At 45.9% G+C, this 25,989-nt stretch overlaps 1 protein-coding gene across 2 annotated transcripts in view; it reads left to right on the plus strand.

Moving 5' to 3' along the window:
- Nucleotides 1–25,989, plus strand: part of FER1L6 (fer-1 like family member 6) — a 285,773-nt gene that overhangs the window by 52,642 nt on the left and 207,142 nt on the right. The window contains exons 1-3 of one of the 2 annotated variants that reach the window (XM_040354934.1): nt 8,563–8,697; nt 16,520–16,602; nt 20,742–20,862. In XM_040354934.1, the coding sequence (XP_040210868.1) occupies nt 8,663–8,697; nt 16,520–16,602; nt 20,742–20,862 (239 nt within the window). In that variant the 5' untranslated portion in view covers nt 8,563–8,662. Of the gene's footprint in view, nt 1–8,562; nt 8,698–16,519; nt 16,603–20,741; nt 20,863–25,989 lie in introns of those variants that run through there. The other variant, XM_040354933.1, reaches the window with a different exon arrangement.

The following is a 25,989-nucleotide window of genomic DNA, read 5'->3' on the forward strand; positions in this document are numbered from 1 at the left end:
CACAAGAAGTTATTTGGGAGAGATCCGGGTGCTTAATCCTGTGCTGAGAGGATTTTGGACCGAATATACCTCCATCGTTGGGAAGGTCTGTGGCAGAGACTTTACCAAGTTTCCGTGTGACATCCTGGCTGCTAGGTTAGTGAGAGAGGCCTATCCAGGTGCACAATACCCGCTCTGGCTAGAGTGGCGATGAGAGCTGCGTTGCTGGAAGCAGGATTGTTTCCGAACAGAAGTTATACACCTGAAACCTATTACCTATTACCCCTCCACCCCTTCAACTATTTATGTTATTCTTTTACCAAGTTCGGCAAATAAAGCAAAGAAAAAGAAGTCTAAAGTGTGGTCATTGAACTTTTTCTCAACTCTCATCTGATACCTTAGACGGCAAGGAAATAGAGGTAACATGCCGCCCAAAACAAACCAGCAGCTCCTCCGGGGGTAGCGCTACAATTGTCTCTTAACAGAACTGTGGGAGAGCGGGTTAGGGCCAGGACACCCTTAAGTTGATGCAATGATCATTGGCAAACTCTGAGGGCCAGATTCAGAGACATGAGCGGATCTTTGTGCGGGCGTAGCGTATCTTATTTACGCTACCCCGCTGCAACTTAGAGAGGCAAGTGCAGTATTCACAAAGCACTTGCATCCTAAGTTACGGCGGCGTAGCGTAAATTGGCCGGCGTAAGCCCGCCTAATTTAAATGTGGAAGAGGTGGGCGTGTTTTATGGTAATTACTCGTGACCCCACGTAAATGACGCTTCTTACAAGCGGCGCATGCGCCGTCCGTGGACCTATCCCAGTGCGCATGCTCAAAATTACGTGAACGTAACTTACGCCCAGCCCCATTCACGGACGACTTACGCAAACGACGTAAAACGTGAAAAATCTGACGCTGTTCTGACGTTGTTGGCTATGCCTCATAGAGCAGGGGTAACTTTACGACGAAAAAAGCCTTACGTAAACAACGTAAATAAATGCACCGGGCGCATGTAGGTTTCTGAATCGGCGTATCTAGGTCATTTGCATATTCGACGTGGAAAATCTACGGAAGCGCCCCTAGCGACCAGCGTAAAATTGCACACAATTATACGCCGGCGTATGCAAGTTACGTCGGCGGAGGAAGCCTATTTTTTCAACGTATCTGCCCTTGAGAATCGGCGTAAAGATACGACGGCGTAGATTTGAAATTACGGCGGCGTATCTGGAGATACGCCGCCGTAAGTTGTTTCTGAATTCAGCCCTGAGTCTTCTATAGGTAGACAGCTATACAGGGGAAGGCCTCCAGCAGGATACCACTTCTGTATAGGTAGGACCGCTGTCTTCTCTGGCAACAAATCTTGTAACCGTCACTACCGGTAAGTGTACTTAACTATTGGCAACACTAGTTCTTCTCTTACACTACAGTCCCTCACTGTAGACTTTTACTCACTGAGCTCCCAGTCTCTCACTAGATTTCCAGAACCAATAGCCACTGAATCTCCTGAGCTCTTCCACTTCCGTAGCTCAGTATCTTCCTCAATCGTCACCCCTGCTTCCTTGCTGGGTCCCTGGCTTGGGACTCACAGATACTCCTCAAGCATCACCCCTGCTTCCTTGCTGGGTCCCTGGCTTGGCACTCATACATACTCCTCAAGCGTCACCTCTGCCAGCCTCATTGCGGAAATATTCTTTAAGGATTTGAAATTCTTCTGTTGCACCCTCTAGTGTGTTATTAGCGGTAGTACAGGCAAACCATAGTCTGGCCCAGGGAGTCACGAATCTGGATCAGGGTTATTAGAGGTAAGGGCTGGATGACTCATCCAGGCAGCTCTCTTGCGGCACCCCCTGCTGTAGAATATTGGAGAATGTTCTTAAAGTTAGTGGGTGGAGGCTAGGTGGGGCAGCTCTGCATGTTTGGAAGTCCTTTGGCTATCCCCAGGAAATGGGCCTGTCGGGGAACAAAGTAGCCTTTAAATATTGGATGAGCCATGCCAGCAGGGGAGATAGGTGGAAGATGGAGAAGCAGTACTGAGGAAGTCTGTTGGTGGCCCTTGAAGGACCCCTGGCAGAGAGGGGTTTTACCTCAGGCCGGAGCTCGGTGGCTGGCTTGGAAGGATCCTACCACCGGAGGCAGTTGGAGAAAAGCTTTCCCGAGAGGCAGCTGGAGCAAAGAGAGACAGAGTGAGTAGATCAGCCCAGTGCAGGGACAGACAAGGGGAGAGACTGCCAGCTGTAGCAGGTCTCTCTAGAAGACAGCGGTGTGCTTAAGTCTTCATTCAACCTTGCCTTGGGAAGTCTCCAGTGTGCCAGTCATAGTTAAATAGTCAGGTTGAAAAAGACACAAGTCCATCAATTTTTTTCCCCGGATCAACTTTACCTACAAATCTTAGTACTCAGTTATATTCTGTACATTTAGGAAAGTATCCAGACCTTTCTTAAAGCAATCTACTGAGCTGGCCAGAACCACCTCTGGAGGGAGTCTGTTCCACATTTTCACAGCTCTTACTGTGAAGAAACCTTTCCGTATTTGGAGATGAAATCTCTTTTCCTCTAGATGTAAAGAGTGCCCCCTTGTCCTCAGTGTTGACCGTAAAGTGAATAACTCAACACCAAGTTCACTATATGGACCCATTATATATTTGTACATGTTGATCATATCCCCCCTAATTCTCCTCTTCTCAAGAGTGAATACATTTAGTTCTTCTAATCTTTCCTCATAGCTGAGCTCCTCCATGCCTATTATGAGTTTGGTTGCCCTTCTCTGCACTTTCTCCAGTTCCCCGATATCCTTTTTGAGAACTGGTGCCCAAAAATTGGACTGCATATTCTAGATGAGGTCTTACTAATGATTTGTACAGGGGGGCAAAATGATATCTCTCTCTCTGGAGTCAATACCTCTCTTAATACAAGAAAGGACTTTGCTCGCTTTGGAAACCGCAGCTTGGCATTGCATGCCATTATTGAGCTTATGATCAACTAAAACCCCCAGATCCTTTTCCACTACGGATCTCACCAGTTCTACTCCTCCTAGTATGTATGATGCATGCATATTCTTAGCCCCCAAGTGCATAACTTTACATTTATCAACATTAAACCTCATCTGCCACATAGTCGCCCAATCAGACAGAGCATTGAGGTCAGCTTGTAAATTGGCGACATCCTGTAAGGACGTTATTCCACTGCATAGCTTGGTGTCATCTGCAAAGACAGAAATGTTACTTTTGATCTCAGACCCAATATCATTTATAAAGATATTAAAAAGTAAGGGTCCCAGCACTGAACCTTGGGGTACACCACTGAAAACCTTAGACCATTCAGAGTAAGAATCATTAACCACGACTCTCTGAATTCTGTCTTTCAGCCAGTTTTCTATCCATTTACAAACTGATATATCCAATCCTGTACACCTTACCTTACACATGAGCCGTGTGTGCGGAACTGTATCGAACGCTTTTGCAAAATCCAAGTATACCAAGTCCACAGCCACGCCTCTGTCCAGGGTTTTACTTACCTTTTCATAAAAGGAAATCAGGTTTGTCTGACAACTTCTGTCTTTCATAAATCCATGCTGTCTGCTGCTTAAATAGTTTTTTTTTCAGCAAGAACTCATCCATGTGGTCTTTTATTATTCGTTCCAGTATCTTCCCAACTATAGAAGTTAAACTAACAGGTCTATAGTTACTTGGTAAAGACTTTGTTCCCTTTTTAAATATGGGCACTACATTGGCCCTGCGCCAATCCAGTGGTACTATTCCTGTCATTAATGAGTCCCTAAAAACTAGATACAATGGCTTTGAAATGACAGAGCTCAAATCTTTTAGGATCCGTGGGTGGATGCCATCTGGTCCAGGTGCTTTATCCACCTTTATTCTGTCTAAATATTTCTGGACCATATCACTTTTGAGCCATTGTGGATTTGGGGCTGTGTCACTACCACCCCCATTTTGGACATGAGCTCCCCCATGCTCCATTGTATACACAGAGCTGAAGAAAGCATTTAATACATTTGCCTTCTCTTTGTCCCCAGTCACCCACTCTAGATTATTTTGTAAGGGGCCTACATGCTCAGACTTCACCTTTTTACTATTAATATATTTAAAGATTTTTTGGGGGGTTTGTCCTACTATCTTTTGCAATCTGACGTTCGTTTTGAATTTTTGCATCCTTGCTTTCCTTTTTACATATCCTGTTATATTCTTTGTAACATTTAAACGACACTAGTGTTCCAAATTTTTATATTTTTTAAAAGCTATTATCTTATTGTTTATAGCTTTTTTAACTTTGACCGTGAGCCACGTAGGTTTTATCTTTAGCGTTTTAAACGTATTGCCAATGAGAATATACTTTGTAATGAGTTCATAAACGGTCTTTTTGAGGAATTCCCATTTCTGTTCTGTGTTCATCAATGCCAATATTCCCTCCCAGTCCAAGTCCTGGAGAGCAGCCCTCATCCTTGGAAAATTTGCTCTCTTGAAATTAAGTGTTTTTATCTTTCCTGTATGTATTTCTTGCTTACAGCTAACATTAAATGAAATCATGTTATGGTCACTGCTACCCAGGTGTACCTTTATCTGAACATTAGTAATAAGCTCTGCATGGTTTGAGATTACCAGGTCCAACAGAGCATCATTCCTAGTTGGGGCCTCAATAAACTGCACCATAAAATTGTCCTGCAATAGGTTTTTAAAAATTTGCCCTTTAGCTGTCCCAGCAGTGCTATTACTCCAGTCAATTTCTGGGTAGTTAAAATCCCCCATTATTATCACCATCCCAGACCTTGCAGCCCTTTCCATCTGTGCAAGGAGCTGAGTCTCCACCTCCTCGTTAACATTGGGTGGTCTATAACATACTCCAATGATTAACTTTGAACTACGCACATCTGTATGCAGTTCCACCCATAATGCTTCAGCCTCATCACACTCTCCATTAACCAGGTTCTCTTTCACGCTTGCTTTGAGGTCACTTCCCACATAGAGACAGACCCCGTCACCTTTCCTTTTTACCCTGTCTTTCCGAAAGAGAGCATAGCCAGGAATATTAATAGCCCAGTCATGTGAGGATTGAAGCCAAGTTTCAGCAATACCGATTACAAACACTTTACTGCATTAATATGTTTTGACCAGTCACATACTATCCTCTTGGGTGTTCCGAGATTCAGGGCTGGTGCAAGGATTTTTGACACCCTAGGCGAAACCTAATTTTGCCGCCCCCTTGGCTCCTCCCCTAACCCCACACCCTTTGACCTGCCCATGTATACCCCACCTTTCTAATGAAGCGCCCATCAAATGCAGCCTCACCAGAGCCCATCAATGAATGTTTGCTTCCATTAATTCTGGAGTCAGGACAGACACAGCCCTCCGCCAGGCGCTGCGCCTCTGACACTATCTGTGAACGGAGCGGCGGCTGCCTGATGATGCTGAGACTTAGTTGCTTTCTGCAAAGGGAAGAGAGTAGGAACACCAGTGTCCGGGTGCCCTAGTTTGCCTAGTGGTAGCATCGGCCCTGTTCCCAACTGTGCCCATTATATACAGCCTCACCCAGCACCCATCAATGTCACTTCACCAGTGCCCATCAAATACAGCCTCATATGTACCCATCAAATGCTATCTCACCTGTGCCCATTATATACAGCCTCACCCAGCGCCCATCAATGTCGCCTCACCAGTGCCCATCAAATGCCATCTCACATGTGCCCATCAATGCTGCCCATCAATACTGCTAATTAATGCACCCTGGGGAAGGGGGGGGGAACAGTCAGTATACATACACTGATACACACATTAATTTTAAAATTCCATGTAATTGTCTAATACAATATCATTAACTCAGAGAGAAAGCACATTTTTACTCACCACACCAGCTCAGAAAACTTCTGACAACGTGAACTGCTGCATCTATCGGTGCACCTGTCCCCAAGCCCAGAGAGCTGCCACCAGCCACGCTATATCCCACGATGCATGCACTACTAAGTGCTAGTGACATGGCCTGGAGGGGACGGAGAGCTGCTGGACATGGAGGACACTACAGCAGAGGGAGAAAGGCCTTGGTACTGGACACAGGTCAGAGTGTCAGACGGATAACGGGGAGGGGGAGGGGGGCATGCTGAGCTGCTGCCTGAACAACACATCTCAGAATGATTGCTGGACAGTGGACACACATCAGAGCGCGCCTTTGGGGGGGAGAGGTGTTGCTGGACACATGACATCTGGACATCAGGGCAGAGAGGGAGGGGATACACATCAAAGCGGAGGGCTGGGTGGTTGCTGGACTGTACACAGACAACACATGCAGGGCTTCCATCTCAGCTGCTGTCCCAGCTCTCTCCCCTCATCTACGGCGCTGCAGGCTGGGAATAGCGTTGTGAAGGTTATGTCTTCACAGGCGCACACCCCCCCCCCCCAGCCTGGCGCCAAAGGGAAGTTTTTTAAAAAATTTCGGTCCAGGAGATATTTTAATGATCCGAATCCCCAGCGAGTGACTGGGGATCCGGATTTTGCCGCTCCCCCTACCCTGGCGCTCTAGGCAGCCGCCTGACTTGCCTATGCCTAGCGACGACCCTGCCGAGATTGCAACTAGGACCTGCTACTCTACTTACCTTGGGTTTATGTGCTTTGGTTACCCTACCTCTAATGCCCCTAATACTACCCTCTTATATATGTTCCACACTGACTATCTCTATCTCTGGACCCTCCCCCCCCGTCGCCTGGTTAGTCAGCCAGAACAGTTTACTGAACAGCTTACTGAGGAGGAACAGGAAGTGAGAAATTCAGACAAAGAAAACAAAGAAAAAAAACATTTAGGGCTAGATTCACATAGCCCGCCCTAACTTTGCGGCGGCGTAGTGTATCGTGTTTACACTACGCCGCCGTAAGTTAGCAAGCCAAGTACATGATTCACATAGTACTTGCCTGCTAAGTTACGGCGGCGTAGCCTAAAGCGTGCGGGCGTAAGGGCGCCTAATTTAAAATAGGCTGAGGGGGCGTGTTTAATGATAATTTTGTTTGACCTGACGTGATTGAAGTTTTTTTGGAACGGCGCATGCGCCGTCCGCCTACATATCCCAGTGTGCATTGCGGCAACGTACGCCGCACAGGCCTATTGGTTTTGACGTGGACGTAAATGACGTAAATCCCTATTCACGGATGACTTACGCAAACAACGTAAAATATTCAAATTTAGACGCAGGAACGACGACCATACTTAACATTACTATTCCAGCTATTTGATGGAATAACTTTAGGCCTGATAATGCGTTACGTAAACGGCGTATCTGTACAGCGTCGACCAGGCGTACGTTCGTGAATAGGCATATCTAGTGATTTACATATTCTACGCCGACCGCAATGGAAGCGCCACCTAGCGGTCAGCCTAAATATTGCACCCTAAGATAGGACGGCGTAAGCCGTCGTATCTTAGATAGGTTTAAGTGTATCTCTGTTTGAGAATACACTTAAACTTAGGACAGCGCAAATTCCGAGTTAGGTTGGCATATCTACTGATACGCCGGCCTAACTCTTACTGAATCTGGCCCTATGAAGGGAAATCGAAGGAAAAGGTAAGTGAACCAACAATGCACTAGCTGATGCCACGTACACACGATCGGTTCATCCAATGAATTTTTTCATCAGATATCCGATGAAGCTGACTTTCATCAGTCTTGCATACACACCATCAGTTAAAAATCCGATCGTGTCCAACGCGGTGACGTAAAACACGACGACGTGCAGAGAAAAATTAAGTTCAATGCTTCCGAGCATGCGTCGACTTGATTCTGATCCTGCATGGATTTTTGCCCGATGGATTTCCCCACAGACGATCGTTTTTTTCTATCGTTTTTTTAACCATCAGAAAATTTTAAAACAGGTTCTATTTTTTATCACCGATGGGGAAAAAAAAGATGGGGCTCATCGGACTGTTTTCATCAGACGAACCGATCGTGTGTACAGGGCATTAAAGGAACCTATTTAGAAAATAAAAAACAAACCTTTACAACCCCTTTAAGCTTACATTATTATTTTTTTAGCTCAGCAGAGCTGTTCAAAGGAGCACAATTTGTACAGGAGGAAGAAGTGGATATAGGGAGGAAGTTGTCCCTGAATTTGTTGTTGTTGTTAAGTTGGGCATCCCATGATCCCTACCCCATTCAAGTGATCATCCCCTAATAAAACAACAAAAACATGGCAAAGACTGTTTTTTGAGTCTGGATACAAAAAGGAAATGCTGTGTGACTGGCTGTGCAGCAGTGGGGAACCCTAATAATGGCAACTCCTACAGGTGGAGTGCTACACTTCTATAAGGCAAGGTCCTAAAAAATGCAACAAGAGCTTTCATGACACTAAAATAGTTGTAGATTGCTGCCATCCTCCTGAAACTGAAATAGCTTTTATGAGAGAAATCATACTTTAAAATCATTTATAAAATAAACTTTTGATAACCAGAATGATATTTGTTCTCAGGGCAATTTTTTTTATTGTTAAGTTGAAATCTGGGCATCTACTTATGGGAATGGCATTAGGGAAGGGACTGTTTGCACTGTGTGGACTGATTTCAGTACTTCGCCACTGTTTACATACCTGATAAGTCACATCTGGGAGGGAGCTGCAGCATCTCACATGCAGACAGGTACAGAGACAGCAGGAGCTCTCCGCAGGTCAATGGAATTTTCCTCCTAGCATCCTTCCACAGTATGGACTCAGCTGAGAGCAGCCCGCATCGCCACAGGTGAGCCCCAGGCTTTGTTTACCTATGTTAAAGGGCCAGCACACCAAAAACAAATAGTTTATTTTTGTGAAAGGATTTGCATTTGTTGGTCCAGTTATGGGTATATTCACCATGGACATTCATATGCCACTTCTGGGCCTGAGGAGTGATGAGTGGGGGCACACAAGTATCAAGAGGAACCAAGATAAAGTATAACTAGGCTTTGGAAAGTGTGAGGAAGTGTCTGTATCCCTCACTGGGGATATTCATCCTTCTCTATTTTATAGAGAAAACCAGAGCATGACTAAAAGTAGATCTTCCAATGAGTTCACCTCTTCCAGTGAGTTGTCCTCTTCCAGTGAGTTCACCTCTTCCAGTGAGTTCAACTCTCCCAGTGAAAACTATGTAAGAGAGGATTTCCCTTACTTTGGAGAGATTTCCATTCATGTCCTGTTGTGTCTTCTGAACAGTAAATGTGAAATCCAGCAAATGGGACACAAAAAGCAAAAAATGTTTGGGTGTGTAAGAAAAAAAAAAAGTTTGGCTTTAGAGTGTACTTTGCATTTTGAATGAGATGGTACTAATCATAGGCGTGCACACAGGGTGTGCCGGATGTGCCTGGGCACACCCTAATCACCCCATGTGCATTAGCATTATCCAGGGGCGGCACCAGGTGGATGGTTGGGGATGCCAGTGGCCAGTGTAAATGCCCCTATTATATTAAAGGCTAAGTTCAACTTTAGGAACACTTTACACCCATATTTAGGGTGTAACGTAATATGGTCTCAATCAACTGTCTCCCACCACCAGAGCCTCCTCCCTGTGACAGAAGGTGGCATTCATGTGTGTTTAAACTTTGGCGTGCCCACCCTAATGCAATAGGCTGCGCACACCTATTAATGCATTACATACTGTAACATTTGCATTGAGGTGGGCTTCTTGCTATAGTGCAATGTATTTCGGTGTTGTTCACAATAAACTGCACTGTGGGATGTGAGGACTGCACAACAATACCAAAGGGCTGCATGTGACCCTCAGGCCACAGCATGCGCTCCAGGGCCCGGATTCACGAAGACTTACGACGGCGTATCAGTAGATACGCCGCCGTAAGTCCGAATGCGGCGCCGTCGTATCTATAAGCGTATTCTCAATCTGAGATACGCTTATCTGTTGCTAAGATACGACCGGTGTAAGTCTCCTACGCCGTCGTATCTTAGCTGCATATTTACGCTGGCCGCTAGGGGCGTGTACGTTGATTTACGCCTAGAATATGCAAATGCCGTAGATAAGCCGATTCACGAACGTACGTACGTACGCCCGTCGCAATTAGTTACGCCGTTTACGTAAGACATACCCTGGCGTAAAGATAAAGCTTCTCTCTAGGTGGCGCAGCCCATGCAAGGTATGGACGTCGGAACAAGCGTATCTTTTTACGTCGTTCACGTAAGTCGTACGTGAATGGGGCTGTGCGTAGGTTACGTTCACGTCACAGGCATTGAGCCGGCGTATCTTAGGGCGTAAATTCAACGTGATACTGAGCATGCACGCGCATGCGCGCGAATGCGCCGTTTGTTCGGCCATGCATCTACATGGGGTCACGCTTAATTTAAATACAACGGGCCCACGACCTGCCTACTTTGAGTTACGCGCGCTTACGCCGGCCCATTTACGCTACGCCACCGTAACTTAGGACGCAAGTGCTTTGTGAATACTGCACTTGCCTCTCTAAGTTGCAGCAGGATAGCATAAATAAGATACGCTACGCCCACACAAAGTTACGCCGCCCTACGTAAATCTGGGCCCAGGGGTCTAAATGGACCTTAAGTGAACTTCTCCTTATTACTGTTTCCTAGGTCCCATCTAAACGTTTGTAGGGTTTGTGCTTTATTTGAATAAGGTAAAATATGTTCTATAGCTTGGTAAACCAACTTTCTTTGTATTGAATTCAGTGGGGAAGGTTTAATTTTTGTTGATGAGCCCCATTGAGATCTTCTTTCACTTTTTCTTCAGGAGGCACGAGGACAAGATTAACAGGGGGGGGGGGGGTAAAGGCCAGCAATACCATCACACAACCATTGATCCCCACTTGCTTCCAGTTTAAGATATTCTTTTGGGAGGTTTTTATATGGTCCATTATCAGGAACCTCAACAATAAAAGCTCAGCCCTGATGATGTTTTTTTTTGCACCCGAAATGCACTGGATATTGACCCCATGGTCAAGAATAAATGTTATATGGATTAATAATTTGGCATACTTTTTCTTTTGTTAGCGCAGTGGTCTCCAGACTGCAGCCCTGGGGACAGATGTGGTGCTTTGCTTGCCTCTATCCGGCTCTTGGGACACTATTCCATCCACAACTGTCACTAATAAAGGGACACCGTTCCTCTCACTGACACCAATGATGGGGTGTAGAGATGGGCCAAACATGCCACGGTCTGGTTTTCGAAAATCGCAAAAGTTCGGACCCAAACTGTGAAACCCATTGAAGTCTATGGGAGCCAAACTTGAAAAATCAAAGCCTGAGGGCTTATATGCAAGTTATTGGCCATAAAAAAGGTTATAAGTACCGTTGCAAAAAAACATTTTTTTAGAAAAGATTGTTTTTAAAGGTGCAGTGATTTTAATGATGCTTAAAGTAAAACAATGGAAATGAAAAATTCCATAAAATATAGTGCCTGGGGGGTCCCCTTAGTCTGCCTGTAAAGTGGCGCATCTGTACCGTGTATAGAACATGCTGCAGCAGAACTAACATTTATAAAGAAAATAAAATGACATTTAAATTGTTTTCCCCTGCAAGCTTTATTTGGACAAGCTGGATTTTAGACGCTGGCCATGTGTGTGTCAGGGAGTGTTTTTTTTGATGCAGCAGCTGGGGCAGAGAAGATTGCTTGCTATACTCTACAGCTGATGGTGTTCTGCTGGCAGAGATGTTGCAGGGACCTGTGACACCCTTCGCTATACCATCATTCCTGTCAGTGGAGGCTACTGAGAGATCATGAGATAAAACGGGGGTAGACATGAAAGGTGAGAAGTGAGGAGGAGAAGAATTGTGTCCCTTGTTTGTGTCTTTCAGGTGCTCTTGCCATTGGGTTGAGTGATGGGAGGTTAAATGCCTTGTCAAGCATGGGGCACCCAAATGGCTGGTGTTTTTGCCTTGCTTGATCTGCTTGCAGCAGAGATTGCAAAAAATCCCAGACAGTTGAGATGTGGGGAGTGGGCTGGGAGATAACAGCTCCACAATGTGATGGAATAGGGTGGCTGCTCTCTACTCTTCCATGTTGGCTGCCTCGTTGAGGTTGTGCCTCACCCCCACTTTCCTCCTCTGGCACCCAAGTCACGTCAGTGACCTCATCTTCAGCATTCCCTACATCATAGCTCCCAACTGTCCCTGATTTTGAGGGACTGTCCCTGATTTGGAGCAATGTCCCTCTGTCCCTCATTCCTCCTCATTTGTCCCTCATTTTGGTCTGATCTATATAGATGTAAATAAAATGCACTTTTTATCTATCAAAAAGTGTTTCCCAGCGCTAAAACCTTTCATCTGATTTCTAAATTGCTGCATTTGTAAATTCCAAAAGACAATATAAAGGAATAGTAGTGGTAAAAAAAAGCACTTGTGGGTTTAACCAACCTTGTTTTTTTTTGTTTAATTCTCCTTTAAGGGGGCATGGCAAGGGGTGTGTCCTATGCCTGCATACTTTTGCTGATAGGTGTCCCTCATTCCCATCTCAAAAAGTTGGGAGGTATGCCTACATCCTCCTTATCACTGGTGCCAACTTGGCAATACCCTTGCGGCTGGGGGAACATGACTGCCAATTTGTTGTTTATCAGTGTTCTCCCCTCTCTGTAGGCTCATGTTACTCCTTTAGCTCAGAACCAACATCAGAATCAAGTAATGCCTGTGCATCCTCAAGAAGCAAGTGGCTGACGCTGTGTTCAAATAATTCAGCTGACTCATCCATGCCTAATGCTGGGGCTATGGCAGGAGTAGCTGTGGACAAGGAGGCAAAATAAGCCGCTCTGGCAGCTGAACTGTGCACTAGTGTCAGCCTGGGTCATAGAGGATGATGAGGATGATTTAGTAAGCCAGTCCACCACCTCATCTGCTTGCTGTGGCTGGATAGCATGGGCAACATCACTAAACTGAGACAAATGTGTTCTGCCTGCGGACGGATTGCTTATTACACAAACGTAATAGAAACTGGGAAATGTATGATTGGATGCACTTTTTTGAATGAAAAGTGGCATTTGGTGTACTTTAAATTGAGAACTGACGCTGTCAGCAATGTAAAAACTATAAAAATAAAAAAGGGGAAACACCAGCATCACAGTCAGAAAAACTGTGGCTGACAATTTAAAAAAAGGGGGCAGGCAGGGGACAAAAAACGAAATATGTAGCAATCAAAAAAGGGTATACAGCACTGTATACAGCACTAAATGTTATGTAATGCTGTGTTAAACACTGCACTAAATTAACATCACACTATACTGTACTGTACTGAAACACTACACTATACTGACACACTACAGCAGCAGCTCACTACTATACTGACACACTACACTATACTCACACTATACTGACACACTACACTATACTCACACTATACTGACACACTACACTATACTCACACTATACTGACATACTACACTATACTCACACTATTCTGACACACTACACTATACTCACACTATACTGACATACTACACTATACTCACACTATACTGACACACTACACTATACTCACACTGTACTGACACACTACACTATACTCACACTATACTGATACACTACACTATACTCACACTATACTGACATACTACACTATACTCACAATACACTATACTCACACTATACTGACACACTACACCAAACTCACACTATACTCACACTACACTATACTGGCACACTACACTATACTGACAAACTACACTATACTGACCCACTACACTATACTGACCCACTACACTATACTCACACTATACTGAAACACTACACTATACTGACACACTACACTATACTCACACATGACACTCTGCTCACACTATACTGACACACGACACTATACTCACACACTACACTATACTAACACTATACTGACACACTACACTATACTGACACATTACACTATACTCTCACTACAATATACTCAGACTAGGCTATACTCACACTACACTATGCTGACACACTATACTATACTCACACACAACACTATACTCGCACTATACTGACAAACTATACCCACACTACACTATACTCACACTATACTGACACACTATACTCTTACTATACTCGCACTACACTAACACTCTACACTCAGAGTCACAATAAGTGAACACACTAAATCTCTAGTAGCAATCTGAGCCCTGCTCTATCTCTACTCCAACAACACACTGCAAATGCTTCCGATGGAACCTTTTATAGTGTGGGGTGGGACTATGTACTGCACTATTTAAGAAATTGTATTATTCATATTTCACTTTATTGGATTTTTTTGCATTATTTACCTATTTATTTGTTCATGGATTTATTTTGCATTAACACTTTATCTTCATGATATGTTTACATTTATAGTAATTTTTTGTCACTTTTTAATTATCACTCTACCTTGGTATTGAGGCAGCACGATTACATAATTTACTATTGATTCACTGTGGATGTGGGAACACATTTGGTGATTGCAGTAGCTGTGTATTTTCTATATATTGTTATCACTAGGTGGCAGCGCGCTACTAATTTCTTTACATTTCAATCAAAAGTTGATATTTTTCCACAATTTTGGTTCTCAAGTCCTCAGTGTCAGGTCACCTGTGGCCAGGTGACAAATGCACCCCAGTGGAGACAGGGGTGCACCGCAAGGTAGTGAACCCAATAGCAGACTGCTGCGGATGGACAGGAAACGTGAACCCAAGATTCCCCAGGGCGCGGAGTCTAAGGTCCAGCAGGTGTTCACCAGAGCCTCTAGTGGTGAGGATGGCCTTTGCTGCAACTGAACCCAGGTCGCGGCCCCTGGGGTCCCACCAGGTCACGCTCCGTAGGGAGAGAGGGGAAGCAGACACTGAGGACACAAGGGATGGTGATGGGTAAGCCGAGGTCAGGGCAACAGGCAGACAAGGGTAACCAGGGGACAAGTCAAAGGTCAGGGTCACAGGTAAACAGGAGTAGTCAGAGACGAGCCAAAATCGGTGCACAGAAAGTTAAACGTAGCACACAGCAAACAGGAACACAAGCTAACAAACAAAGTTCAACAGCAAAGCAGACATGCAGTGCAACAGTTAATATAGACTTCCTGGGATGGCCTAGAGTGGGGCCATACAGGGAGGAGAGATGATAAAAAGGCAGCCAGAAGAGAGTCAGGCCTCTAATGGACACATGAGGAGAAGGTAAGCTGCCAGACATTATTGCATATCCATGACACTCAGACAGTTCTCTTCTCCTCTTTCTGTTGTCCATGCTTAGTGTGGCACACACAGACACACAATGCAAAGACTAAGTGAACTTCTCTCCTTTTTATCTGCTTTCAGGTGTGATTTTTATATTGCCCACACCTGTTACGTGCCCCAGGTGAGTTTAACCACTTGAGCCCCGGGCCATAGTCAAAAGACGGCCTCACGGTGGCTCTGTAAATCCAGGAGGACGTCATATGACGTCCTCGGGTCCTCCGGCCCCTGCGCGTCCCCGAAATGCTGATGCGCGTGCCTGGCGGCCGCGATGTCCGCCAGGTACCGGCGATCGGCAATGACAGAGCCAGGGACGTGGAGCTCTGTGTGTAAACACAGAGCTCCACGTCCTGTCAGGGAGAGGAGACAGATGTTATGTCCCTTGTACATAGGGACACAGCATCGGTCACCTCCCCCAGTCACCCCCCTCCACACACAGTTAGAACACACCCAGGATACACATTTAACCTCTTCCTCACCCCCTAGTGTTAACCCCTTCCCTGCCAGTTCCATTTATACAGTAATCAATACATTTTTTTTATCACTGATCGCTGTATAAATGTGAATGGTCCCAAAAATGTGTCAAAAGTGTCCGATGTGTACGCCACAATATCGCAGTCCTGACAAAATTCGCAGATCGCCGTATTACTAGTAAAAAAAAATAATAATAAAAAAAATGTCAGAATTCTATCCCCTATTTTGTAGTCACTATAACTTTTGCGCAAACCAATCACTATACGCTAATTGCGATTTTTTTTTACCAAAAATATGTAGAATACATATCGACCTAAACTGAGATTTTTTTTTTTTTAAATGGGATATTTATAATAGCAAAAAGTAAAAAATATTGTGTTTTTTTTTCAAAATTGACGCTCAAATACCACAAAAAGAAAGCTCTATTTGTGGGGAAAAAAAGGACGTCAATTTTGTTTGGGAGGCACATCGCACGACCACGCAATTTAAATTTAAAGCGTTGCAGTGCTGAAGGCAGAAATTTCGCCTGGGCAGGAAGGGGATATATGTGCCCAGTAAGCAAGTGGTTAAAAGGTGATGCTTGAAACAATATTATTTATCCACAATTTTGAAAGGGTGCAAAGAATTTTGACCAGCCTATTTTTGGCATTTTGTGTGACATTATGTCCAATTTGCTTTTTTTCCTCCCTTTTTTTGTTTTGTTCCAATACACACAAAGGGAATAAACATGTGTATAGCAAAACATGTGTTACTGCAATACTTTTCTGTGAGAAATACTTGATTTTCTGGAAAAATTTCTGGGGTGCCAAAAATTTCAGCCATGAATATATATATATATATATATATATATATATATATATATATATATATATATATAAAAGTCTATTCCCGGAAATATTTTCAATTATTTCCTCTTGTCTTCCTTTCCAGGAAAGGTCTGTTCTCTGGTCTGCACCTGAAGAAAAAGAAGAAAGGTGACAAGGGATTGACGTTTGCAAACAAGGGTGCACTAGGTAAGGCCTATTAAATAAACAAAGAACAACTCAGAATAGAGCCGGATAAAGATTATGGGAACACTATATTTCCTCCTCAGCTAATCAAAGAAATCTCTCCATCAAAGGACAGAATTAAACTTTTGCACAAAGCAAAGCGAGTCAGCATAAGCTCTACTTGTGTGTTATCCACCGTCTACTATATTATTAGCAAACAATGCAAAGTGCCCACACTTCCATACTATATACTAAGCTTCCATACTGTAATAGAGCATAAAGAGATACACAATTAAAGAGATTTTAGTTTAACTCATAATACTTATTAATCTATTACATTCAATACTACACATATTTAAAGCAGAGGTTGGGTTCGCCGTTTTTGTTGTTGTTTTTTTTTAGTCAGGAGCTACAAATACTGCAGGCAGGGATGGACTGGGACAATAAAGTGGCCCTGGACTTCAGCCAGACCGGCCCACTTTATTTTTCCCAAACACACTAAAAAAAAAACATAAGTAAAAACATTCCACTGTTATTCCCCAAGCAGTGTGCTGCTGCCAAGACTGCCAGTATTGCCACTGGTCACTGATGAATGAATGTACTGCCACTGATGCATTAATGGCTGACCAGTGGCTGTACATTCATTCATCATCAGTGACCATGACCAGCAGTGGCAGTACATTCATTCGTCTGTGGCCGTGGCCATTAAACTCATTTATTAGTGACCATCACCAGTGCAGGACATGTCACATTATTACATCAGTTACTATGACCAGTGGCAGACAGTACATCCCTCTCCCCGCCATGCTGCATATTAAAAAAATCAGAATGGCAGTCACAGTTCATAATCTTCATACACATATCACATTATTACATCAGTTAGGCCCCTTTCACATTGGGGTGTTTTTCATGCGGTACAGCGCTAAAAATAGCGCTGCTATACCGCATGAAAAATCATGCCCTGTAGTGTTCAATGTGAAAGCCTGAAGGCTTTACACTGAAGCGGTGCGCTAGCAGGAACGCTCCAAAAGTCCTGCTAGCCGCATCTTTACCGCGGTATAGGAGCGGTGTGTTCACCGCTCCTATACCGCGCCTTCCCATTGAAATCAATGGGAAAGCGCGGTAATACTGCCGCAACGCGGGCGGTATTAACCCTTTTTCGGGCACTAGCGGGGGTTAAAACTTCACCGCTAGCGCCTGAATATCGCGGTAAATACGACGGTATAGCCGCGCTACAAATAGCACGGCTATACCGTCACCGCGGCTGCACGCCTCAGTGTGAAACCAGTCTAACTATGTCCAGTAGTGGCAGACAGTATATTTCCCTCCCCCTCTCCCCCCCCCCCCGTCATGCTGCATATTAAAAAAATCAGAATGACAGTTACAGTTCATAATCTTCATACACATATCACATTATTACATCCGTTACTATGTCCAGTGGTGGCAGACAGTACATTGCCCCTCCCCCCCCCCCCCCGCCATGCTGCGTATTAAAAAAAAATCAGAATGCTAGTCTGTGAGGGGGGGGGGGGGGATGTACTCTCCGCCACCACTGGACATAGTAACTGATGTAATAATGTGATTTGTGTATGAAGATTATAAACTGTGACTGTCATTCTGATTTTTTTAATATGCAGCATGGCGGGGGGGGGGGGAGAGAAATGTACTGTCTGCCACCCACTACTGGACATAGTAACTGATGTAATAATGTGATATGTGTAACACATATCACATTATTACATCAGTTACTATGTCCAGTAGTGGGTGGCAGACAGTACATTACCCTCCCCCCCCCCCCCCCGCCATGCTGCATATTAAAAAAAAGAATGGCAGTCATCATGTGGATCATAATCTGCATACATCGGAATCTGCTAACTAAGGCATTAGGTAATAAATTAATAGCCAATAGGTAACACTTGTTAACCTTACTTGCTGAATGGTGCGGTGGTGGTGGCACTGACTTATCGCTGTACTGTACTCGTACACTTTCTTCGCGTTCCTCCTCGGCGGCGCTGGCTCCGCCTCCTCTTGTTGCTTGAACGGCCTCTCTCCTCGGGCTCGGCTCCTCCCATGCTCCTCCTCCCCTCCCGCATACGGCCGTGAGCGTGACCCCTGAGATACGTCACGTCGCTGGGAGGTGATCAGGGCCGCTCTAAACATAGGAGGAGGCGGAGCCGGAGGGAAGTGGCAGGCCAGCGCAGCTTGATGGACGGCGGTCATTGGCTGACGGCGCCGCCGACGCCAGCCGCCAGGTATCTCGTAAAGCCATGTAAATGAATCGAAATCACACAGAAAATTACAGTGATTGACAGCCGGCCCATAATTCGATCGGCCCACCGGGATTCTCCCGGTACTCCCGATGGCCAGTCCATCGCTGACTGCAGGTGCTGACTTTTAAAATAAGGACACTTACCTGTCCAGGGCACCTGCAATGTCGGCACCCAAAGCCGATCTATCGCTCTTGGGGTGCTGCCACTGCCATCTTCGGTAAGGGAAGCCCTGCGGTTTCACTTCCTGGTTCCCTACTGTGCATGCGTGACTCACGCTGTGCATTCCCACTGGTCCCTGCTGTCTTTTGGGACCCATGTGTCTGCCAGAACACAACGGGGGGAGAAGGGGCCGGAAGGGGTGTGATACCCGCAGGTGGCTCAGGTATCTATGCCCGGAAGTGGGAGCAGAATACCTGTATTAGACAGGTATCTGCTCCCCCCTCCCCCCTGAAAGGTGTCAAATGTGACATCGGAGGGGGGAGGGTTCCGAAAAGCGGAAGCTTCATTTTTGGGTGGAAATCCACTTTAAAGCAGAACTTCACTCTCTCAAATAATATTGTCTATTTTAATCCTTATGCTGCTAGGAATAGTCAATAGATATAAATGTATATTATATTTTCTTGGTTTAAACTTTTTTTTCAATTTCTGAGGCCTAGACAAATGATGTGATACATCCCAGGAGTCTTCAGGTAGGGGAGGAGGGGTTTTCTCAGCTAAAAGAAGGAAGGAAGGAAGGGGTAAGTGCCACCTAAGTGCAGTATCGCAAGGGGGTTTATTAGAACAACTGGTAAAAACACTTACAGGGTGTTAGATAAAACAAGCTTATCCTGTACTGGATCCTCCGCCAAAGGTCCTCAATCCTTCATCTTGCATGGTCTGCCGGGTTCAGGCTCCCTGAGAAGCGATGGAGGATGAATGGACTTTCTTGCGATGCACAGGAAGTCCACGCCAACGAACATGGAACGCTCGGGCAGACGTGACATCACCAGGAGAGAAAGAAGTTGCTGGGAAAGAACAGGCTACGCACTCTGAGCTCTCTGCTTCTTCAGAAGTACAGTGAGGCAACCAATCCACGCCAAACTTTCATTGAAGGCCTGATGTTGATAGTCGATAGGGAGGGATAAATCCGCTTTCTAAAAAAAAATTGATACTTAAAGAGGAGGTCCGGGAAGAAATAAAAAATAAAAGCCTGCAGCTACACATACTGCAGCTGCTGGCTTTTAATAAATGGACACTTACCTGTCCTACTGTCCCTCAATGTCGGGAGTAGGGTTCCCGGCATGAAGGTGAAAGGCTACACTGCCGCGGCCATTGCGGGTAAGGGAACCTGGCAGTGTAGCCTTTTGGCTTCACGCCGGGAACCCTACTGTGCATGCGCGAGGCCCGGCTCCTCTCTCCTATTAGCCCGGCGGCCAGGGGAGGAGGAGGAGGGAGCCCCACGGTGATGTCACTGCCGCGTCAAGGCCGCGGCCAGACTCCCGTAAGTGGGAAAGGATACCTGTCAAAGACTTGTGTCCCCCCCCCCCCCCCAAAAAATGTGCCAATTGTGGTACCAGAGGGGGGGAAGAATCTGATGGGTGGAAGTTCCACTTTAGGGTGGAGCTCCGCTTTAAGGCCCTAGATGGCAGCCCGTGAGGCAACCAAACTCCAGCTTTTCTCAAGAGAAAACAATAGCAATCAGTGAGTAGAATTTATCCCAGCCAGTCCCTTTATACCACATGAGTGCTCACCTGGCTAAGTCATGAGATGACGGGGTTATCATCCAACCATAGCTGCCTGGATTTGGTGAATATTTTATAATATTGATTAGACACTATATACAACTAAAATGTCATTTTTGGATGAACTGATCGTTTAAGCACCATTGATTGTTTATGATGTTTTGTTCTTCAGACGACACCGACAGCACTTATGGCTTGGTCCCTGGAAGTGACTTGGGTGGCAGTACTGACAGTCTGCTCACCGACATCTCTACCTCTAACACGTCCCTGTCTGCTGCTATGCAAAAGAAAAGGTATTTACAACATTCTCTGTTAGAATGTTTGATAATAACTCATAAATATAATAATGAATATTTCTGTTAAATTATTACTGGCAGCCTAATTTTTAAGACATATAAAGATCTCAGGCTTCCCAGTGGCATTGCTGAGCTGCTGGTTGTGCTGTTATGTGTAGGGCCTCATTTATTCTTCAGCAAAGCTTTGCTGAAGGCCTAAGGCCGAAACGCATCAGTAATTTTGGATGATGTTACTGCTGTAATGCTTCAATAAATATTTTCTATGGAGAAGCTGTTGAGTTGCCGGCCTGTACTTTCTATGGATCACTTGTGAGCTTAACTAGCCAGAGCGTTGACTACTCTACACACCAACTATAATAGATTAGAGCTTGGGTGAGTTTTCCTCTTGCTATTTTCTGTTTTAGTTTCATTTTGTTACTGGGGGGCTGATTTTCTGATCCATTTTCTGATGCCATCTGCCATCCCAGTATCCAGCAAGATTGCCTCATTGTCCAATGGATATCAGTTGATGTAACTTAGCCATGAAGGCATGACTAAAAGGAGGAACAGGTCAGGGAGGGGTTAAAAACGATGTTAGTTTAGTAGTGGGGAAGGGGCATAGTTCTTACCTGATTGGAGGCAGAAGGTCGGATTGGCAGGGATGGAGCCACAAGGGTGGTTTCGTGCAAGGTATGCTGGGTATTAATTCCGGAAAGTCTAGGTAAAGAGAAAGCTTCTCCTCCCTCCCATGCTGTATTCAGGTGTATTCAGGGTTGTGGGGGAAGTATTTTGTGGTTACAGATTTATAGAAAAAAAGGGGACTTTTGTCACAGCAAGGTGGGGCGTGGGGGGGGGGGGGCAGTGGTTTTTGATAGTGTTAGAAAATTGAGGGGCCCATCTAGTTGGTTGGTTATTGGTGGTTCTATCAGGTGCTAGGTCCCCTGGGGGAAAATGTAAGAATATGTGAGTAAGTTTGTAACTTCTTTGGGACACAGCTGAGGACATGGGAATTGGGAAATTATAGTAACAAAATGTGTCCTACGGACACCCGAAAGCCCCCTCCTGGTTGCATTGTTGAAATTGTTTTAATTTATTGTAATGTTAATGCAATGGCTTTTCTTTTTTTTTAAAACAAATAAAGTTAGAGTCGGTTCACATTAGGGCGACACGACTTCCAGCGTGACTTTCAGAGGTGACTCCGACACGACTTGAGCATGAACCACAGGGCGATCTGGGGCGATTTACAACACGGCTTGAAGTCGTCTCCAGGACAGGAGACTTTCCAGTGACCAATCAAACAACAATCAGCTCTAGGGGAGGGAGGGGGAGGGAGAGGTTTGCCTGAGAAATGTATGTTATCTTCCTGGAAAGTCGCTTCAGTTAAGACAGTGATCAGACTTGGATCAGACTTGGAGGCGACTTCCATTGAAATCAATGGGTACAAATCGCCTACAAGTCGGATTGAAGTAGTACAGGAACTTCTTTTGAAGTCGGACCGACTCAAGTCGTGTACATTAACACCGCTCCCATTCACTTGCATTGTTTTTCTCGACAGCGCGACTTGGGACGACTTGAGGCGACTTCAAGTTGGATCCCAAGTCGCCCCAGTGTGAACCGGCTCTCATGAACATGCCCAGGAAACGGCTTATACAATGAATAACAGGGAAGTCCAACCGTCTGAAGAGCGTGGGTCATTGAAGCGACTTGGTAACCAGTTGCCGGCAAAAATAAGTGGAATGAGTGGATGACAGGTCTGTGTCCACGCTGCAAATGCAGAAGGGATACGGACACAGCCCATGCTACTCTATGGGTCATCCAATTCAATCCGCCCAGTTGAAAGGGGACGGATCCCCTTCTGTTTTTTTGTATTTAAAAAAAAAAAAATTATGCGCGCGGCGCCGAGGACGGTCATGAGCTGATCGAGCTCCGCACAGCCGCGGCCCTTCAAGCTATAATCAGCACCTGAGCGGGCGGATCGGACCCTGGCCAGCACACCCACTACTGGGACCCGGACCATGCAGCGGAGGACCGCCGGCAACAAATTTAATCAGCGCCGACCCTCACAGCATTCCCGCAAGACGCGCTCTCAGGCCCAGCAGCAATCTCCCCAGCCTAAGATGGCGCCGGGCAGGGGAGACACTACACGTGACAGGCCGGAGGATCGAGCGGAGGAGGTGAGGAGGGGAGGGGGAGACGCGGAGCGGGACACTCTGCAGACAAGGGCACAATCGCCCTGGGGACAGATACAGCCTGGCCATACAGCTGGAGGAGGAGATGGCTCTCCCTTGCATCAGGCCCCCCTAAGTGTGATGGCGCTGGGTGGCAAAGTAGCGCTGACAGGCGGAGGCCTAGACCCAGAGACTGACACTCATGGCCCTGGCAATATAATGTCTATCCAGGCTGAAGTACATAGAGACCCCTTCTCTTCACAGTCACAAATTGGGACCCCCTCCCCATGCTCTGACCTGGGCCTAGGGCCTCACCATCTCACCTTGCCTGGTTCCCCTGATGAAGCACCACTGCTGTTTACCACATCCCCAGCTTCGTCCACAGACAGACAGATGGCTGAATTAGCTGAGATCACATTCAGCCAGGGAAGCTCCGCGCTCCTGATGTCCCCTGCCCATGCCCCTGCCCCTGCTTCCTCATATTCTGGAGACACTGTGCTTCTGGCCAGATTCTCAGCCCTTTTACAACAAGAACTGACTAAAGCATGCACAATGATTACTTCTGGGATAAAGTCAGATTTCCAAAATATTGGAGTACGGCTGGATAGCATTGAAACCAAAATGGACGGCACGGTTAGACGCGTTAATCAAAACTCCAAAATGATCATGTCCTTACAGGACCAATTGGATGACGCTAACGCAAAGATTGAAGATTTGGAGAATAGATCTCGCAGGTACAATTTCCGGGTGAGGGGCCTCCCAGAAACGGTCCTGAACCTGGAGGAGACAGTCCATGCCTTGATGACACAGCTAATCCCGGACATTTCTCCCCACCAGCTAGAACTCGATAGAGTGCATCGCGCTTTAACGGCCCCCAGGCCGGACGGCCTGCCACGGGATGTTATAGTCAAGCCACACTACTACAGGATCAAGGAGAAAGTGATGCTGGAGGCCAGGCAGCTGGGCAACATAACCGTTATGGAACACCCGGTCCAAATCTTTGCGGACATTTCGCAATCCACGATCCAGAAGAGAAGAGCGCTTAAACCCCTCTTGAACCATCTTATTAATCGTCACATCAAATATCGCTGGTCTTTTCCATTCAGACTCTCGTTCTCATATAAAGGCAGATCCTGCTCTTTCAATTCGTTTCAATCGGGAGAAGCGCTACTCCAAGAATTGGGACTGATCACCATGGATCCCCAGGCTTCCACCAGTGCCCCGGGGGGTGGAGACAGGCCTGTGTCCCCCCTATGGTCCCAGCAGGGCCGCTCCAGGGCCAGAAGGCCCCCTCCGAATACTTGATGATTGGACACAATCCGTGCCTACCTCTTTACCTAAATACCCCCCTGCAGGGCCCCCTCACAGATTTCTGGGGCTGACCCCTCCAGAAGTGAGGGTTGCAATAACGGGGACGAATAGTTCTGACGTGTCTGTTATGTTATGCTCATTTCGTTATGTTATCCGCATACGAGTTGCCGCGAGAAGGGCCTTATTCTAAATTTTTTCTTCTTCTTTTTCGCGTTCGTTTTTTTTTTTTTTTTTTATATCCTCATGGTCACTTTTGTTTCGTGTTTTAAATTTTTCCGTTGCTACGCGATAAGACCATGTAATCATCTTATCTGCTGAGTTGGTCTGGTCCGGACTGGAAATTAGAAATTGCTTTATACACTACGGGTGTGTGGTTGGCGGGGGGGGCTCCGCCTGCTCGTATCGGGTTGCGAGGGTGAAGGGCCGGGGTGGTAACGCATGCCACGAATAGCGAACTTGCCTCTCCTGGTTGGGTGAGGGCAACTTCGCGCAGGTTAACGGGCAATTTTGTTCTCTTTATGCCCATGACTACGCGCCGTTTTTCGGCGGACCCGGGTGGGGGGGGAGGGGGGAGCGTTTATTTCTCGCTCTCCCCTCCTCCTCCCCCTTCTTTCTATTTCGTCATTTTTTGCGCTATGGTTTATTTTGAATTTTTCCTTAATTTTGTTTTGGCAGCGATCGTCTTTTGGGCGGTCTTTGTTGAACTGTAATGTACTGAACTCAGATTTACTTCTTCCATGCCTTTTCTTCTTTAACCAGACTTTCTTTTCTCTCTCTTGTCCTCCTTTTGGTGCATCCCCATCCCGAGATCAGATTCCACTACAAGGTCCGAGACCCTCGGGGACTGAATCCCTGTTTCTCCAGAACCGTGAGTACAGACTACCGAACCAACATGGCGAATAGGTCCCTTACTAAATACACCATCCTAACACACAATGTGCAGGGTATTAATTCCCCTACAAAACGAGCGAAGGCCTTCCAACAGTACCACAAAATGGGAGTTGATGTTCTGCTCCTACAGGAAACGCATTTTTCAAAGACCTCGGCCCCCAGGTATTTAAACGCTAGATACACAACGATCTTTCTATCTAATGGGCCTGACAAAAAGAGAGGGGTAGCGATATGTTTTGAAAAAAAGGTCCCATTCACGCCAGTCACCGTCATTAGAGATAAGGAGGGTAGATACATCATGGTAGTGGGGAAAATCAACGAGAGCGAGGTCACTTTCCTATCGTATTATGCCCCCAATGTGGGTCAATTGGCTTTCTTTCGCTCTATGTTGGAGGTCATAATGCCCCACGTGGCGGGCCATGTGATCCTCGGCGGGGATAGTAATACCTCTCTTGATCGGGTTCTAGATAGATCCAATCCCGGGAAAGTCATACTGAAACACGCTACTAGACGAAGCGGAGTACTGGCGCGTCTTCTACATAGCTATGATCTGGTAGACGTGTGGAGAGACGCCCACTCTACTGATAGGGACTTCACGTTCTATTCCCATGTGCATAAGACATATTCACGCATAGATCATGTGTTCACGTTCTCTCCCCTGCTTTCATTCGTTTCGTCTGCTACGATAATCCCCATGTCTTGGTCGGATCACTCTTCGGTACAAATTGTGTTGACTGACCTCTGGGCAAAGTCAGGCCCACCATCGTGGCGTTTG

The sequence above is a fragment of the Rana temporaria genome, chromosome 5, assembly GCF_905171775.1.
Source record: "Rana temporaria chromosome 5, aRanTem1.1, whole genome shotgun sequence".
NCBI lineage: Eukaryota > Metazoa > Chordata > Amphibia > Anura > Ranidae > Rana > Rana temporaria.